The following is a 17,612-nucleotide window of genomic DNA, read 5'->3' on the forward strand; positions in this document are numbered from 1 at the left end:
GCAAAGATTTTAAGAAAGAAAGAATGTGAATTTTGCCTTTATGAAATTTTCTTGATCTAAAAGATGTGCCGAAGGTATTATGAATAAAATTTGAGATCATAAAAATCGATGAGGAAATGAATTTTATGGTGAATTTTAAATCTAAATCTTGTTTGGGGATTTCCAAAGGAAAATTGAAAGTCCTCTTGATTTCTCTGCCTTAAAAATGCTAATGTTCACTATTTGAAAAAAAAAACTAATGAAAAAATGTTTGCTATACGAACCGCTTAATACCTATCAAAAAATTAATTTTCTAGTACAGTATAAAGAATTGTTGGTGTAAGAACACTTATTTTGAAACTTTATTCACGAGTTAAATTGCAATTTCCTTTAATAAAATCCTGTTATAGATTCATTAGAACATTTTTGTGCTAGTGTTTAAAGCCGTAAAAATTGTTAAAATCAGTGTAGCAATTGATCAAAGAACAAAATCTCTTAAAATCCTGAATCATAATCTGAAGATTTAAAGTCTTCGTAAAGGATTTTAATGATTTTTTGTTATAACATTTTTTTTGGGGGGATAATCCTTCAAAAATATTCCCTTTGAATACTAGGTGACATAATTTTAATTTTTACCCTACTTGTACTAAAATCCGTTGACCAGACCTTTCAACTTTACTTAAATTCGATTAATTTGTTTTCTTTTTTGACTTTGCTAATAAAAACTTTTGTTCTTAGCGTTTGAAAAACGTTTCTTTGTTAGATAATAAATTCTCCAAAAATATTACATAGATATATTCATCAACAATGCTTTCAAAGTACACAGTTTCGTTTTGATGACATGCTGTTTAGTTTTTAGCGTCCACCGCCGTCTTAGGGGTGGTGTCCAACCTCCAGAGTAAAACGGTGGAAAAGCTCTTTCTCTGGTTGTATATGCCAGTGATGAAAGCACATGTTCAAATTTTTCGAATATACAAAGTCTCAATAAACAGAAGGAAAAACAAAAACAGAAAATTCTTCTCTGTTTTACAAATTTACTCCGCTTAACCGGGCTACAAGCTGCTAAATCGAATCATTTTGACATCGGATAGATATACAATTACTGATTAATACTAGCTTTTAAACGGTTCAAACTATAAGACATTTCGAATGAATAAAAATGTATCACACTTGTTTAAGACGTAAGTTCCTCACGGCATCTTGTAAAACTGCTAGAAGGAATGCTGCAATGCCATGGACAGAAATTGACGGAATGTTCCACTTGGAAAAATATCATAAGACAATTTTTTAAGGTTCAGAGCTCGCAAGGAATTGATAACAGTGCTCGCTCAATGATGTAAGTGTCCCGGGTTCAAATTTCTGCTGGGATACTCACTGAAATTAGTCCCATAAGGCACGATACCGCCAAATTCATTCCTCTTTTAAAAACCTTCTAAATATCTCGCTTGCTAGAAAGCCTAGTTCCTCTTTAGAATCTTGTGCTGCTTTATTAAATAATGTTTCTCAATTTAAACAGAAATTACATTTTCTAAAACATTTTGCTCTGATCAATGAATATATTAGAGACCTTTAAGAGAGTTTAGTAAAATAGATTTTCACACGAATGGCTACCCTCCTTCTATACGATTATACCACATCAATATGCAAAATCTATCGTATCGATAAAATATCGAATTTACAGTGCATGGTTTGCAAATTAACTTTCTGAAATTATTAAAATATCATGTAATCTCATAACACACGACTTTATAACATCAAAAATGTCCCACAAACAGCCCAGTTTTAGTATTCTCCATTTATGAAGTTGAGAATATGAAATTGAGTTATCTGCATTTGTCATATTAACCACTTAATCCAACCATCACACAACTCAAGAGATAGACACTAATGTGCCACTGATGACTATCCGACTCTCTTAACCATGCTGAGCGCCGAATCACGCGGATTAATATCACACTTCACAAGAGCTTCTTGCTTCTTCAATTTCCTCCATATTATTTATACAAGTCCAACTGTGTGAGACATTTTAAAAGCTCAAATGGCGATCTTGCAATTTTTTCTTCAACTTTGTTCACACTTTAACATTTAAAGAAAAAAGTCAAGATGCAAAGTGTCTCAAGAGACACTTTACTTGCGTTAAAAACTTAGATGGAAAGTCTGAGTATGTTCCTAACCCATAAATTCCTGTGGCATTTTTTTCTTACACCTCTCTCTGTAACATCTCTTACACGGAAATACGGCATGGATGAGAGTCAAAAGAATCAATTGTGTCCAGCATTTTTAAGAAGTCATAAATTTTTTTCAATGGCATTTTTTCTCCATGAACTTTTTTATTTATTTATTTATTTTTTCATCATCTCGTGTGGTATATTCATGTGTACAAATAAAAAAAATTAATCAATTGTTAAGAAGATGTGTCAAGAGTTTCAACTTCTCTCATATATAAATTACATTATACACTTTTTTCCTAAATTCTTTTACTCCAAAAATATCTACATATTTTTCTCAAAAAAAAAACTTTTCTCACAATTTTTCTTCCCATTCACTATTGAATCTTCCTAAATTACATTTAAAGTACTTAGTTCTTACTGCAAGGTTATTTATGAAGTTTGTAACCAAATAATTAAAAAAAAAATTTATAGAAAGCAATATTTAAAAATTTGTTTCTCCAAAAACCATTATTTAAAGAAAATAATTTTTAATTATTTATTAATGATTTATTTTTTCACTTTAATATCTCAAATTCAAATATAATATTTCTATGCATTAGCTACGAGCTACAATCTTCAATCTTCAATTTAGAAAATATGAAATAGTAAAGTCTAGCTATTAGTAAAAAACCCCAAGTCAATTTATTTTACAGTTTAACATCTAAGGCGTCGATATTATTTAGGAAAATGGAAAACCGAACAAATACCGTAACATATTTCTATTGAAACCTCAGAATTTCAAAGTTTTGGTATAATAATGATTCCTTGATAAATTATAAAAGGTCGAAATGTTTTCTGCTTGAATTTGAGCAGAATATTATTTTTTAAAGAATGATTTTTTTTGTTTTTTGAGTTATTAAATTTCGGGTTTTCAATGATCGCTCTTCATTAACGTATATTCCTTATAAACATGTTTTTTTTATCCTTCCTTTAACCTTTTTTATCCTCTTCTATTAAAGGCCCTTGGAATATATTGAAATGCTATTTTCTTAAATTTTTGGATTCTTCAGAAGTACTCCAATCAATTTCTTTAATTAATTTTTGCAAATAAAATTTCAAATCCTTCTGAAATACGTATTTTTCACTTAATTCGATTAAAATTGTATTAAGTTAAACGTCTTTGAGATACCCACCAAGTCAGTTAGGATTTTGATGGATAAAGAATAATGGAACCGACTCATTTTAGATCAGGAGAGTTTCAAGAAATCAAAATTTGCATCTCTCTCTTTCTCAAACGTGTTGTATACGGCTACGCTACTCTTTTGCAGTCTTTTCTTCTTTTTCTTGAACATCACAACAATTTGAATTTAGTTCATTCCAAATTTTAGTACGAAAGAATGGGATAGACATATGCAAAATATTTGAGAAAGAAAGGCTCATGAATTTTGATTTCATTAAATTTTTTTTGATTTAAATCTAAAAGCTGTACTAGAAGTATAAAGTCTCCGGCACAGCTTTTAGATCGGGAAAATTTCATGAAATCAAAATTAGCATTCATTTCTCAAATGTTTTGCATATATCTATACCAGTCTTTCAAACTCGAAATTCAATTGAAGTAGAACTAGTTTGGTGTGATGTTCAAAAGAAGAGGAAAAGCCTAAAAAATTGGGATAGATGTAAGCAAAACTTTTGTGAATTTCATACAGTCAAAATTCACAATCCTTTCGCTCTTAAAAGTTTTGCAGAGGTCTATCCTACTGTTATTCTTTTGAATATCACATCAAATTAAATTAAGTTCAGTCCAATTTGGAGTCTGAAAGACTTTGATAGACTTATATAAATCTTGTGAAAAAGAAAGGGACGCGAATTTCAATTTTATGAAATTTTACCGTTCTAAAAGTCGTGCCGGAGACATAATGCCTCTGGCACACCTTTTAGCTCAGTATAATTTCATGAAATCAAAATTCGCGTCCCTTTCTTTCTCAAAGTTTTGCGAAAGTCTATCTCACTTTTTCTGACTCCAAATTGGACAGTACTAAATTTAATTTGGTGTGATATTCAAAAGGAGAAGAAGAACAGCGCGAAAGAGTAGGATAGACATATGCTAAACTTTTAAGAAAGAAAGGAATGTGAATTTTGACTTTATGAAATTTTTCCGATCTAGAAGGACTGTCGAAGCCATAATAGCTCTGGCACACCTTTTAGATCAGGAAAATTTCATAAAGTCAAAATTCAAATATCTTTCTTTCTTAAAAGATTTGCATATGTCTATCCTACTTTTTTGTACTCTTCTTCTTTTTTCAAACATCACACAAATTAAATTTAGTTTAGTCCAATTTTGTGACCGAAAGAGTGGGATAGACTTACGCAATCTTCTGAGAGAAAAAGAGACACAAAATTTGATTTCATGAAATCATACCGAGCTAAAAGGTGTGCCGAAGACCTAAAGGCTCCGGCGCATCTTTTAGATCAGGAAAATTTCATGAAATCAAAATTCGAAACACTTTCTTTCTCACATGTTTTGCATATGACTATCTCATTCTTTCGCATACCAAATTCGATTGAGCTAAATTGAATTTGGAGTGATGTTTAAGAGAAGAAGAAGAGTGCGAGAGAATGAAATAGACATATTCAAAACATGTGAGAAAGAAAGGGATCCGAATTTCGACTTCGTGAAATTTTCAAATAAAATTGAATTTAGATTTAATACATCATTTTGGGTTGGTTTCAAGATGATTTCGTTACCGGCTTAAATCGGTTTTAAACCAGTACCGCTTTTTCGTCTATTTTCTTTTCCTCACTCATTTTTTTTTTAATTTCTATTTTAGTTGTAATAAAAATTTATTGTTGATCCGTATTTGAAAATTTTAGTTTTATATTGATTACGATTTATTACCCACAATATCACATGTTAAAGTTATTCTTATTCAAATCAATTTTAGAGTAAATTGTTTTACTTCATTTAAATAAAAAAATTATTAAGAACTTATTTCAATTTATTTAATTCAATTACAAAACTCCATAAATAACCCTGTAGATCTTTTTTGATATTAAATGGAAAGGAACAACAATAAACATATTTTCTTACTATTATTCTTTTTCAGCTTACTCATCCGGTTGGTTATTGAAGAGAAAACATGAACATCATGTTCGAACTTCTGTGGTAACGACAACTTGATGAAGTCTCCTTCTTGCTTTACAAATTTCCACACAAACACCTTTCCTCCTTCAAATTGCGCAGATACACTATCAATAAGAATTAAAAAGAAAGAGAAATAGAAGAAAAACAAAAATACATCTTCTATCGGAATGTGTACAAAAGAAGAAATTGACAGTACTTAAAAGAAAGCACACTTTATCACCTTTAATCCAACACTTTAAAAAAAAAGCACAAAGCACAAAACCGAAATATAAAAAAAGCATAAATGCAAGGCATGTGGGAGGGCAAATGGAATGTCTCTTTATCCAAAATCTCCCTCAGAAAAAGAAACTTTTGACACATCACAAATTTTTGTTTTTTTTTGTACAAAAGAAAAAGAAGAAGGCAAAAGCAGCTAATGACTTATCAAATAAGTTAAATGATTAAATATTTACACAATAAAATTAAATTATTAGTTTGTACAATCAATTGAGGCATTTTGCTTTTGATGTCGTTTTTTTTGTCATTCTCTCCTAGAGATGTTAGAAAAAGAAAAGTTATAATGTATATGATAATCGCCATTTGAGATTATAGTAAGCCCCAATATTAATGCCATCAACCACACAGAAATGACTTTATAAAAAAAATATCATAATAAACTCACCAGAAGCTTAAGTACAAAAAAGAAAAGTTCATTATAATTTTGAGATATTACTGTAAATTTTTTTTTAATTTTTGTGAAGAGAGAAACACAATAAACCAGAAGCTAAGACATTTTAAGGCTTTTTCTTTCTTAATCATCACAAAAAAATTATGTTTTATGTGGGAATTTTCGCTGGATGTTAAAGAATATTTGTGACATTTTAGGCGTCAGGTGCTATCCTTCGGACGTTTATCCTTTCTTCAGATGCGGATCATGTCCACATGGAACATCTGGGAATGGAACTTACTGCTTTGACATTGACGAGGTAAGATCAAGGCAATTTTTAACAGAAATATCTTAACTAAAATTGATGTGAAGAAAATATCCTAAATAATCTATTAATATTGGGATTGAGATATCAATTCGAACATTTAAAAATATTTTCTTTGCAATTTTTGAAAAAAAAAAACTGAAAAACTCAGTTTTGCATGAAATAATACCCTAGACCTAAACACCCTCACGACTTAATCCGAGAGATGGTTTAACGTTTTTATAATCAAAATAATGATTTGACTAAATTTCCAGCAGTTTCTCACTAACTAAGTCGTTTCTCAGTTTAAGCCGAGAGACGGCTTAGTTATAATCTGATGGAAATGTAATCTGATCATTATTTCAATTATAATTAAAGAGTGTCGATGAAAATTTTTCCCAACGCTTGACATGAATTTACATGAGTCACAGTAGGCTTTGGATTTATTTTGATGTCGTTTGAAGAGAATTTAATCACCTTTCTTTTGGAGAAATCCCTGTTAAAAAATATTGATTTTTGACTGAGTAATTGCTAAAAGATTGACAGCATGCGAAGATTAAAAGTTGACAATAATCACAAAAATCCAAATGCGAGTTATGACTAACGCACAATAACTTTTGTTTGTATGTTTTCGAAATTTTCTATGAGAATGAGCGAGATGACTAGATCTAATCTCACTCACTCTCATTGAAATGTCGAAAACGTGTTTACAAAACAAAAGTTATCGTGCGTTGAGCATTATACTTAAATCACGACAGGGAAGTGTTCCGGCTCCACTGTCTGGAAGATTATAATTCGGTTCAAGGTATTCAAGATTGTTGCTCAGAATCCAAGAGGAAGTAGCCGAAAGCCTGGGACTCAGAATAAGAGGATAGAAAAGAGAGTTCTTGAGCTTTTCGAGAATCAACTCAATCTTTCTGAGCGAGCTGTTACCAAAAAGCTGGGAATACATTCGAGTTTGGTCCATAAAAATAAGAAGAGGAATGGTTTGATAACCTACAAAGCCCATTCTGCTTCCCATCGGACCAACAAATAGCGTCAAAGTGCTAAAACAAGGTCGTGGAACCTCAACGATCATCTTTTAAAGAGATTCCAAGGCTATGGGAAAGATGTTTAACTCGTCCTGCACTCCAGAAGATTAAGAAATACTGGGGAATTTTGACGACAAATGTCAGGAAGACGGGTCAGACAGCCTAAAACTTGCTGGATTTCGAGATTAAGTGGAAGAAAGCCGTCCGATACCGTGGAGACGGGTTTGTCAAGTCCTTAATGAAGGGAATTAAGAAGAAGGTGCGAGAATTTGGCGAGAAGTCATTCGATTAAAAAAAAACCAAAATCCCAGAAAAATTTCAATACATCTTTCCAAAAACATACTTGTTTTTTTCATAATATTACTGTGGTTCACATGTGAGATCCTTTTTTTGATAGGGAAAATTTTTCTTTGACACGCATTACGTTAAGCCGTCTCTCGGCTTAAGTCGGTGTCTAGAGCATGGTCGAGTTAAATTTGAAAATTAGGGTAAGTTTTAAATTGATCCTTTCGGAAAATTGAAATGCTAGCTTGAGAAAAAATGAAGTAATGTACGAAATCTAGATAAATGGTTCTTGGTCAAAATCCCAAAAGTCAAAATCCCGAACGCCAAAATTCCGTAATCCAATATCCAGTCTCATAGCTACCCTTGATTGCATCCACGCTTGTTGGAGACAAAGAAAAATTTTCCGTGTTTTGAAAAATCATTCCATACATTAACCTACCTCTGTGCGATTTCGACCTCTTCAGGATATTGATCGTTCGGGATTTTGATTACCACGAATATAAATGTCCTCTATATGTCGCTGCAATCATCAAAATCGGTTAATCGGATGTCGGGTAATTGAGGTTATATGTTATAGAAACTGGCTTTTCGTCTGCATGTTTACGACCTAGACACACTTACGACTTAAACCGAGAGACGGCTTAGTGGAAAATTATGGAAATGTAGTTTAATCATTACTTTGAATACAATTACGCTAAGCCGTTTCTCGGCTAATCCTCAGGTCTGTCGAGGCCCTTAGTCTCACGAAGTTCAGGACGATGTATTGTTTTGTGTGAGCTTTCATTTGCGCTCTTAGTCATTAATTTTTTCGGTAAAATTAGAACTACCAGATTGAAAAAATTTTAAAATCAATACAGAATTTTCGGGTTCCCCATACGTCTCAAACCATATGTCCAAAAATATATCTCAATTTGCTGCGAAATACGCCCCAAGAGACCTTATAAATGTGTTTGATAATATTTGGCTCTGAAAAATATTCATCTCATTGTAAATTCGCCTGGACAATCTCTTTAAAAAAAATCAGAGAAAATCATCAGATACGTTATTAAGAGAAACTTGACTGGACCTTGGGAACCATTTTTTTAAAAAAAAAATTTACGAGACCTTTGGAAGACTAACAAAAGTGGCGAAAATATTAAGGTTACCCTAAACAATCCCATAGTAACTTATGGGAGGTCCTTTCAACAATCTGAGGACGCTATCTCTAACTTTTTGGTCTCTATAGATCTGATAACAGTTTAATGGGCACGCATGGTAATATCAAAAAAAAAATCAGATTAGCATAATTATTTCAAAATCTGATTTCTTATAAGAAAACAAAAACAAATAATTTTAAAAGTGGGTAGGAAACGTCTTTTTCCTGATATGCTCTCTACAACAAAATGAATTTTCCTTTTGTTTTAATAATGTGAGGAAGTCTTGTTTCGGAATTTCAAACTCTGTCATTTTTCTAAAGCCGCGGCTTGTTTTAACAATAAAATAATTTAATAAGAATTTGGAGACACTATAATTCGTATCTACTTCGATCAGATAAATCAGATAGGGGAACGTATGCTTTGCAGGGCTCCAAGCTTCATAATGACTGAATTTTTCCTATGTTTCGGAATAAATGTGACTCCGCAATATATTATAAAAAGAGGACACTTTTCCCTAGTTGTTAAAATATAGGTGCAATTAGTCAAATTTATTCAAAAACATAGGAAAAATTTAGCCATTATAAAGCTTGGGACCATGTGAAGCATGTAGTTGTAGAGAATATGTCTTCTAAATTTAAGTACAAAGACCTAGTTGAAGGTTTTAAAATTTAATAAATGGTCTTCTTTTCGTAAGAAAAGCTTACGAAAAGCAAGAGTGCAAAGTCACCCTCGAAGTGCTAAGTCAGCCCTATCTATGATACTCAAAATTTATAGAGAACTTTTAGTAAGTCCTTGATTTTTTTTCACTTCAGTGTGACCTGCGACAACCTTGTGACTCGAAAGTCCGCTGCGTAAATCTACTACCAGGTTTCGCTTGTGATCCCTGTCCACCTGGATACCATGGTCACCATGCTCTAGGGGTCCGAGTAGCTCACTGGGAGCACTCCTTCCGCCGTCAAACCTGTCACGATATCGATGAGTGTTCAACGGGGACAGCTCAGTGTCCACCAAATTCACATTGTATCAACACCGAAGGTTCCTATCATTGCCAATGTGCACGTGGCTTCCACCTAAACTCCACCTACGGCTGTATTCCACTTGAAGGAGTCTGTCCCGATGGAACAATTTGTGATCGAAATGCTGTATGTCGGGCAATAACTGAATATTCCTTTACGTGTAAATGTCGCGTGGGATGGGCAGGAGATGGTTTTCAATGTGCCCCAGATAAGGATTTGGACGGATGGCCTGACTACAATCTGAATTGTACCAGTCCTAGATGCCACATGGACAACTGCATCTTTGTACCGAATTCAGGCCAAGAGGATGCCGATCGAGATGGAATAGGAGATGTTTGTGATCCAGATGCCGATAACGATGGAATTTTGAACAATCCTGATAATTGTCCATTGGTATCTAATCCAGATCAGAGGGATACCGAATACGGGGGTGGTGATAAACAAGGAGACGCTTGCGATAATTGCCCTACAATCAGAAATCCCGATCAACTGGATACAGATAATGACGGATTGGGTAAGCGTTGCAAAAATCCGGAATTAGCGGATTTTGAAGATAATTTGAGATTCTCTGTTGTAGGCAATGCTTGTGATGATGATATCGACAACGACGGATTGCTCAACAGCCACGACAACTGCCCCTTAATCGCCAATGAGCGTCAGCTGGATTCTGACGGAGACGGATTTGGCGATGTTTGCGACAATTGCCCATTCATTCCAAATCCTAGTCAAGCTGATCAAGACAATGATCTGATAGGAGACGCTTGTGATAGTGATATCGATCGAGATCGTGATGGAATTCAGGATTCTCAAGACAATTGCCCAAAGGTGGATAAAGATTCAGACATTTTGGAATGATCTTGATTCTAATTGATTTTTTCAGATCGCAAACTCAGACCAATTGGATACTGATGGAGATGGAAGAGGAGATATGTGTGACAATGACATCGACAATGATGGAATCCTAAATGAAAAGGATAACTGTCCGTTGGTTTATAACCCCGATCAAACAGATAACAACCGTAAGATCTACCACAATCAAGCTTTATTGAAACCCTTGAAAACCTATATTCCCTGTAACTACCTGTACTTAAATCTTTTTTTTTGCAGATGACGGAATTGGAGATATTTGCGAAGATGATTACGATTTAGATACTGTTCCTAATTACCTGGATAACTGCCCTAATAATTCAAAGATTTATTCAACCGACTTCCGAACCTACCAAACGGTTGTCCTAGATCCTGAAGGTGATTCTCAAATCGATCCCAACTGGATGATCTACAACAAGGGAGCTGAGATTGTTCAGACTCAAAATAGCGATCCAGGACTTGCTGTTGGTTACGATTCGTTTGGAGGAGTAGACTTCGAGGGCACATTCTTTGTCGACACAGAAATTGACGATGACTACGTAGGTTTCATTTTCAGCTACCAGAACAACCACAAATTCTACACGGTAATGTGGAAGAAGAATATTCAGACCTATTGGCAAGCTACACCCTTCCGAGCTTCAGCTGAACCAGGAATCCAACTTAAACTTGTAGACAGTACAACAGGACCTGGACAAATGCTACGAAACAGTCTTTGGCACACAGGGGACACCAAGGATCAAGTTAGACTACTTTGGAAGGATCCTAGGAATGTGGGATGGAAGGAAAGAACAGCCTATAGATGGCTCCTGCTTCATCGTCCAAAGATTGGTCTGATTCGTTTGAGGATTTTCGAGGGAGAAGAAATGGTGGCTGATTCAGGGAATGTCTTTGATTCAACACTCAAGGGAGGACGTCTGGGAGTATTTTGCTTCTCCCAAGAAATGATCATTTGGTCAGATCTTGTATACAGATGCAATGGTAGGATTTTTCGCGAATGCTCTCAAACTCTTAGATTTTTAGCATTAATTTAAATATGTTTACAGATAACATCCCAGAGACAATCTACAATGAACTTCCTATACGATTGAGGCAGGAAGTGCATGTGGATTACAGAAATTAGTGCTGCAGGAGGATTCATGCAGGGTGCTTCAAAAAACATAATCCTAAGACAGAGTTGTAAATGCGAAATAATTGGCATTAAGATTAATTTCTATTGAGATTAAAGGACTACTTGAGGACTCTTGTACTCAATGAGACCTTGCTGTACACATCAATTTTTTTCCTGCTTAGTAAACTTCACCCATTCATCATTATAAGTCACGCCTCTTTCTGAGAGTATGGCGATTTTCGTTATGAATTTTAAATATTAAAGAAAAATTGTAATAATCCATGAAAACACCAAAACAAGTATTGAAATTAAAGAAAGTAGTTTGCGTGGCCTCATCCTTCAAAATTTAGGCCACGCCACTTTTAATACTCGTTAACGAATAAGCCATAATGAACACAATAAAGTCTTCGAAATTTGTTAAAATCACAAAGTTTTATTAATGTCATGCCTATTCTTTTAGACAACATAAATGTTTTAAATTTGCGAAGGTAATCAATTTGTGTATCGACATATGGCATAATTCTCTTATTTGGCTAATAAATTAATTTTAGAAGTAAAATTATTAATAGGCATTACCTCGAAAATAGAATTTCTTTCCCAAATGTTTTAAAATTCCAATTGAAGTCCAACTTTTTATCAGTAATCCGTAGGGGAATTCTGTAATTTTCGTGGCATTGTCACGCAAGAGTTCGAAACCTGACAATGCCATTCGACCTTTTTTTGTCATATCATATGAGTTCGAAAATACAATTCATTGAATTTTTAATGAAATCCCTTTACTTGATGATTTTATGAAAATACAGTACGCCTTGGTGGATTGTTTAACAAAATTCATTGCTATTTGAATTACCAGAAATCTCAAATATGTGACTTCTGACAATGCCACGTAAGTTGAAATGGCAATGTCACGGCTACAGAATCGCATTTTCGAAAAAGCTCTCCTAAGATTCGAACCCAATTTGTCATATGGCATTGCCAGAGCGTTACAGAATTCCCTGAATCTTAGGAGAGCTTTTTCGAAAATGCACTCTGCACTGGGAGGGAGTCTAACTCACAATGCTCACATCTGTCCCAGCGAGCACAATTTGCTTTAAAAATATGCTTTAAAAAAGCAAAAATATGCTGATCGGTCAGCAGTTCTCAAAGAAAAAGTACTAACCAATTATATGGAAATGGCACTGCCTTGAGACTTTTCGTTCAGGGTTAGCAAAATTTAGCTGAAAACACAAATATTTTCAACTGAATTGAAATCAGTTAGCATTTGGTGCACACTGACACTGGGGTGAATCAAGCCGGGGATCTATCCGTGAAAGACCCAACGGTCTTGCTCTTGCCTATTGCGCCACTGAGATCACTACAAATTCAAATAATCCGTGAAGGTGCCAAAACCGTACATGAAAATATTTTTTCTTTTTATATTTTTTGATCTTCCGGATCCTCCGGATCAAAAAAAAAATTTTGAAATATAACGGTAGAAAAAGAAAGGTTAAACTTTTGAGGTTAGGGTTAATATTTCAAATTCAACATAAACAAATTCGTGAATTACTTCGCTGATGATTTAAAACTAACTTTTATGTTCTCCAGACAGTATTAATATGTCAAAACGTTCAATTCTGAAGTAAATTTATCGCAGACTGTAGAGATTCTTAGTATACATCGATCATAACCTCAAATTTTGTACCAATATCCTTATCAAATAAACAAATCCGTCTCGTAATGGATCTATGGTTAGGTTATCCTAATTTAAAACTGTTCCGGAGTATTATTCGAATGATAAGAACACCCATTGTAAAACACAAACCTACGTAATACAGTTAACTAGATGACGATTCCGGTCCAGCCACTGATGAAAGCTATGGAAAAAGTTGATTTGTTTTCCCTGAATAAATTTCCCCATCTACCAAAGATCACAATTTGTTAGATTTTTACATCAATTTGAAAGAAATGTCAATGAAATCATGTATTTGATTCTGCATTAAGTCGTATCCCATTTTATTTATAGCTTAGATTTTTTTTTAACTTCTCAGCTTGATACAGCTTTAAAATAAAAACTGTGTAAGATTACTCAATTTTACCTCTGAAGTTCTCAAAATTGCTTTTAAAAATATAGAAGCTTCTATTTGCCAGAAATTGTCTGGTTTTTTGAGGTTAAATACAATTTTAAATTCTTTTAATAATAAGAAAATTAATCTCCATTAATAGAATATCGATAAGAAATACGGTCCACAAGTTCAACAATAAGAAAAAAATATTTGTTTTCTAGGTTAAATATGAAACCTAAAAAAAATAATAAGTGTGGTTCTGTAAAGACATTGAGGTTAGAATTTTAATTTATTTCAAATTTAGATAATTTTAATTGATTCGTTTTCTTTTTGTTCTGGTTGATTCGCTTCAACCTTTATGAAGCATATTAAAAGACCTTGCTATAAAAAATATGTTTTAAATTTTGAAAATTAAGCATTATCCTAAATTATTTAAATTAATTTACTGGCCAAATATGAGAATTAGTCCTTATTTTTATTATTTATCTCGTCACTATTTACTGAAAATAAGGACAGGAAACATTTAAGGATATAAATAAATTTTTGTCGTTTTAGTGTTTTACACAAAAAAATCTAAGTGAAGAAAATTTGCCTTCCTTTGAATCCAATCCCGACTTTGGGCGTGGCATAAAATTATTAATGGGCAAAGTCTACTAAGATTAAATATTTCTATTAAAAAATGTTGATAAAATTTAAAAATTAACACTATTGAGAAAACCATATCATTTTCTTAAAAAAAAATCTTTATCTTAAATCTATAAAAATTGACATTATCAACTCTGTCTTGAGGATTTCATCAAAAGCCAAACTAAATATTCGTTGCGACTATTTTCCTAATAAATTACGAAAACGTTTAGAATTTTTGTCCTACCTTCTGTTTCAGTGATTGGCCCCAAAGATTGAAGAGAACAGCTCATCTTTAGCTTCATCGGTCCAGGAAGAATACGGATTCGGCGCCATAAAATTCACCATTTTCTTGTGAACGACGTACCTGAACAAAAATCCTCAATTACTGATTACTCCTACTGAGATTTTCCTGTGAAATTATTTTACCTTATCCTTCGTCCTTTCGAAGCTTTAGTGTCTACAATTTTTTTCGTGGAGTTTCTAGCTTTCTTCTGCAGAGTACTGGAAGTGATTCCATCGAGGTTCTGGGAAGATTTTGCCTCTATTAGCTCGCTGAGAATTTCTTGGTAAAAATCAGTATCATCGTAAACTTCAGGGCTACTTTTCCTGCCAGATTCTTCTGAAATCTCTTCTGAAGTCACCCGGAAGAGGCTATAATTCCCTTTGCAAGTCCTACTGTTCTCCACAAGATCACTTTTCCTGGACAGCACCTTGTCAATTTGATCAATTGGGGTTCCGGAAGATTTTCCCAAGTTTGTTTTCTCAGTCCATTTCCCAATAACATTCCTGTACAATTTTCTGAAGGACTCTGAGCTGGTATTTGAGGAGAATTCAAGCTTTGGCTTCTTCGGGGTGGCTTCTAGATCATCATCTTCATTTTCCGAGAGGGAAGCTTTACTGTAAAGCCCTCGTTTGAGGGAATCTCTTGTGTCCGGAAAGGCAGAAATAAGGGTATTTTGTGCTTCTATCAGTTGATTTAGGACATTTGCGAGATTGTTCTGGACCTCTGAGGCTAGAGAAGAGAAATCTTCTGAAGACTCTTGCAACACCCGGAACGTATCCGGGAAGGGAAGGCGATTGGAAAGTGTCATCAGGGACTGAGAACGTATTCTAACCTCCAAAAGATTTTCCCACATTTTCAGCTGATTTTTCACGCAGTGTCCCTTGACATCACTCTCCTTGGACTTCTGAGAGATTAATTTAATGTTATTTGGAGTAGTTTCTCCTGCATCGGCCTCACCAGAGATTTCCTGGACACTTTCACTTCCACTTTCATCATCTTCTGCGCTTTCACCTTCAGAAACATCTTCTTCCTCTTCCACTTCCTCATCTTCTTCATCTTCACTGTCTTCTGCATCTTCTTCTCCTGAAGAATCACTGTCAATATCCCTGGAAGATGGGATTCCTTTGTATCTGGAGCTGATTTCCTCAAGCAAAGGTGCATTTTGTTTATGGATGTCTCCCACTTGTTTCTCTCCTTGAATCTCCACTGATTCTGCTAAATTCAACTCTCCATCACTGTCTGACTCCGCGAGGGATTTTCTGGTGAATAAACTCGAAATTTCATCAGAAATTGACTTATTTTTTGCTTTCTTTAACATTTTTATTGCAAGCACGTGGAGAGGAAAACAAAAACACTCACACCCCAATAAATAAATTTAAGTTGGATCTGGAGAATTGTTAGACAAATCCATCCTTGGGGTGGAAAGCTGTGAGATTTGTCCAAATTACTTGGGAATTGTTGATTCTTGATTTCTGCTTTAGAATATTCAAATTCTTGCTCAAATTTACCAGATTGGTCCTTTAAATCTTAATTTTAAATTAAACGAGACATTTTATGTAGCTAATGGAGAAAAAAACATTTTTTTGCAAAAATATTTCCTCTTATAAACTCACAGCATTTCATCACCCGGCCGGCCAACACAGTGTTAACAACTAGCTGCTAGTTGTTAACAGCAATAGTAACAGGAGTTGTTAATGTGCGGAGCAAATATCACCAAACTTTAACATGAAAATGTCATAGAAGCAGCACTCATGATGGATGATAGATGAACTACCTAACAGAATTCTAACTTCTAACAGCGCTGTTACCATTCTGGTATTTTTTTTCTACTTTCCATTGGCCCATTTTTTTCTTAATTTTATTAAAAAAAAACATGAATTCACTGTAAAAAAATATTTATTTATTTAAATATTATAATTGTGTTATATTTAAAAAGTAACTTCTTTAGTATTTGATCATTTAATTCCTTTTTATATTGACTGCTACGTAAAAAATGACATGGATTTCATGAATTATTTATGAATTGCAAAAAACAAACAAACAAGAATTACAAAAAAAAAATCAACTTAACTTTGGGAATTACATTAGGCTTTAGAATAAGATCGCTGCTTTAACGCCCTCGAGACTCGTTGATTATGGGAGATGCAGTGGTAGCTTCGGAAGTTGTAGAGGACTGTCATTTAAATACTTTTTGCAGGATTTTATTGTGAGTTGTAACGTCAGGAACCTTGTTGCTTGATTCTCCTTGTGCAAGAACATTCTTGAAAATTCTGGAGCAGTATCTTTGGGAACGTCCATCGGTTTCTTGAACACCATATCTGTTCCAAAGAAAAAAAAAGAATGTAAGAGATTGTAAGATCAGATGAGGGCGTGAATAGAGGAGAAATGAGATTTTCCCAATTCTCTTGACCAGGATTCTTGTTAAACAGCAAAAAAAAAAGTTCTAAATCGCGATTTATAACTCTCCTTCTCTTGGTCTTGACTAGAAACTTATCAAAGAGACGAATTTGAAATTTTTGAGGTTTCTTCAGATCAAACTTACTAGACAAACATTACTGAAAAAGAAAGAACTTTCCTGGAACTTTCCCGATCAAGAATTTTCAAAACAGAGTGAAACGGAGTACTATAGATTTTCCCTATTTTCCAAGGTTGCAGACTAAACTTCCTGGGCAAACGTATCTGAAATAGGAGGAATTATAGTACAAAGGTTTGAGGTTAAATTGAGGCTAAAATCCACATCCAGATGGTCTCCTGACCAAGAATTTGGAGAATTGATTTCCTCAATTATTTGAGGTGTCAGTCCAGATTTCCTGGACAAATGTTTCTGGAAGAGTAGGAGATGTTGAATAGAAGATTAATTAGGAAGAAAATCCACTCCCGGTGGTCTTTTGACCAGGAATTTGTTAGAAAACAAGAAAGAAATTTTATATCGCCGGGATTCCAGGAATGTCCTCAATTTTTTGAGATTCCAGTCCAAACTTCCTGGACATACGTTA

At 33.9% G+C, this 17,612-nt stretch overlaps 2 protein-coding genes across 4 annotated transcripts in view; one reads left to right on the forward strand and one right to left on the reverse strand.

Moving 5' to 3' along the window:
- LOC129801186 (cartilage oligomeric matrix protein) overlaps window positions 1–12,094 on the forward strand; it is a 42,177-nt gene extending 30,083 nt beyond the window's left edge. The window contains exons 9-14 of the mRNA XM_055845973.1: window positions 6,136–6,236; window positions 9,486–10,203; window positions 10,267–10,514; window positions 10,570–10,708; window positions 10,797–11,534; window positions 11,600–12,094. Of these exons, the coding sequence (XP_055701948.1) occupies window positions 6,136–6,236; window positions 9,486–10,203; window positions 10,267–10,514; window positions 10,570–10,708; window positions 10,797–11,534; window positions 11,600–11,676 (2,021 nt within the window). The 3' untranslated portion in view covers window positions 11,677–12,094. The remainder of the gene's footprint in view (window positions 1–6,135; window positions 6,237–9,485; window positions 10,204–10,266; window positions 10,515–10,569; window positions 10,709–10,796; window positions 11,535–11,599) is intronic.
- LOC129801188 (protein Aatf) lies at window positions 1,580–16,232 on the reverse strand. 3 transcript variants are annotated; one of them, XR_008751670.1, is made up of 4 exons: window positions 14,760–15,988; window positions 14,578–14,697; window positions 5,218–5,375; window positions 1,580–2,483 (listed from the first exon to the last, which is right to left on the reverse strand). XR_008751670.1 is itself a non-coding variant. In XM_055845975.1 (3 exons), exons 1-2 carry the CDS (start codon window positions 15,932–15,934, stop codon window positions 14,586–14,588), a joined length of 1,287 nt encoding a protein of 428 aa, XP_055701950.1. In that variant the 5' UTR covers window positions 15,935–16,232; the 3' UTR covers window positions 5,105–5,375; window positions 14,578–14,585. The 3 variants fall into 3 exon arrangements, 1 of the variants encoding a protein (XP_055701950.1); XR_008751669.1 differs by having other exon boundaries at window positions 1,580–2,537; XM_055845975.1 differs by lacking the exon at window positions 1,580–2,483 and having other exon boundaries at window positions 5,105–5,375; window positions 14,760–16,232.
- Window positions 16,233–17,612: the final 1,380 nt, after the last annotated feature.

Source organism: Phlebotomus papatasi, chromosome 2, assembly GCF_024763615.1.
Source record: "Phlebotomus papatasi isolate M1 chromosome 2, Ppap_2.1, whole genome shotgun sequence".
NCBI classification, from domain to species: Eukaryota; Metazoa; Arthropoda; class Insecta; order Diptera; family Psychodidae; genus Phlebotomus; species Phlebotomus papatasi.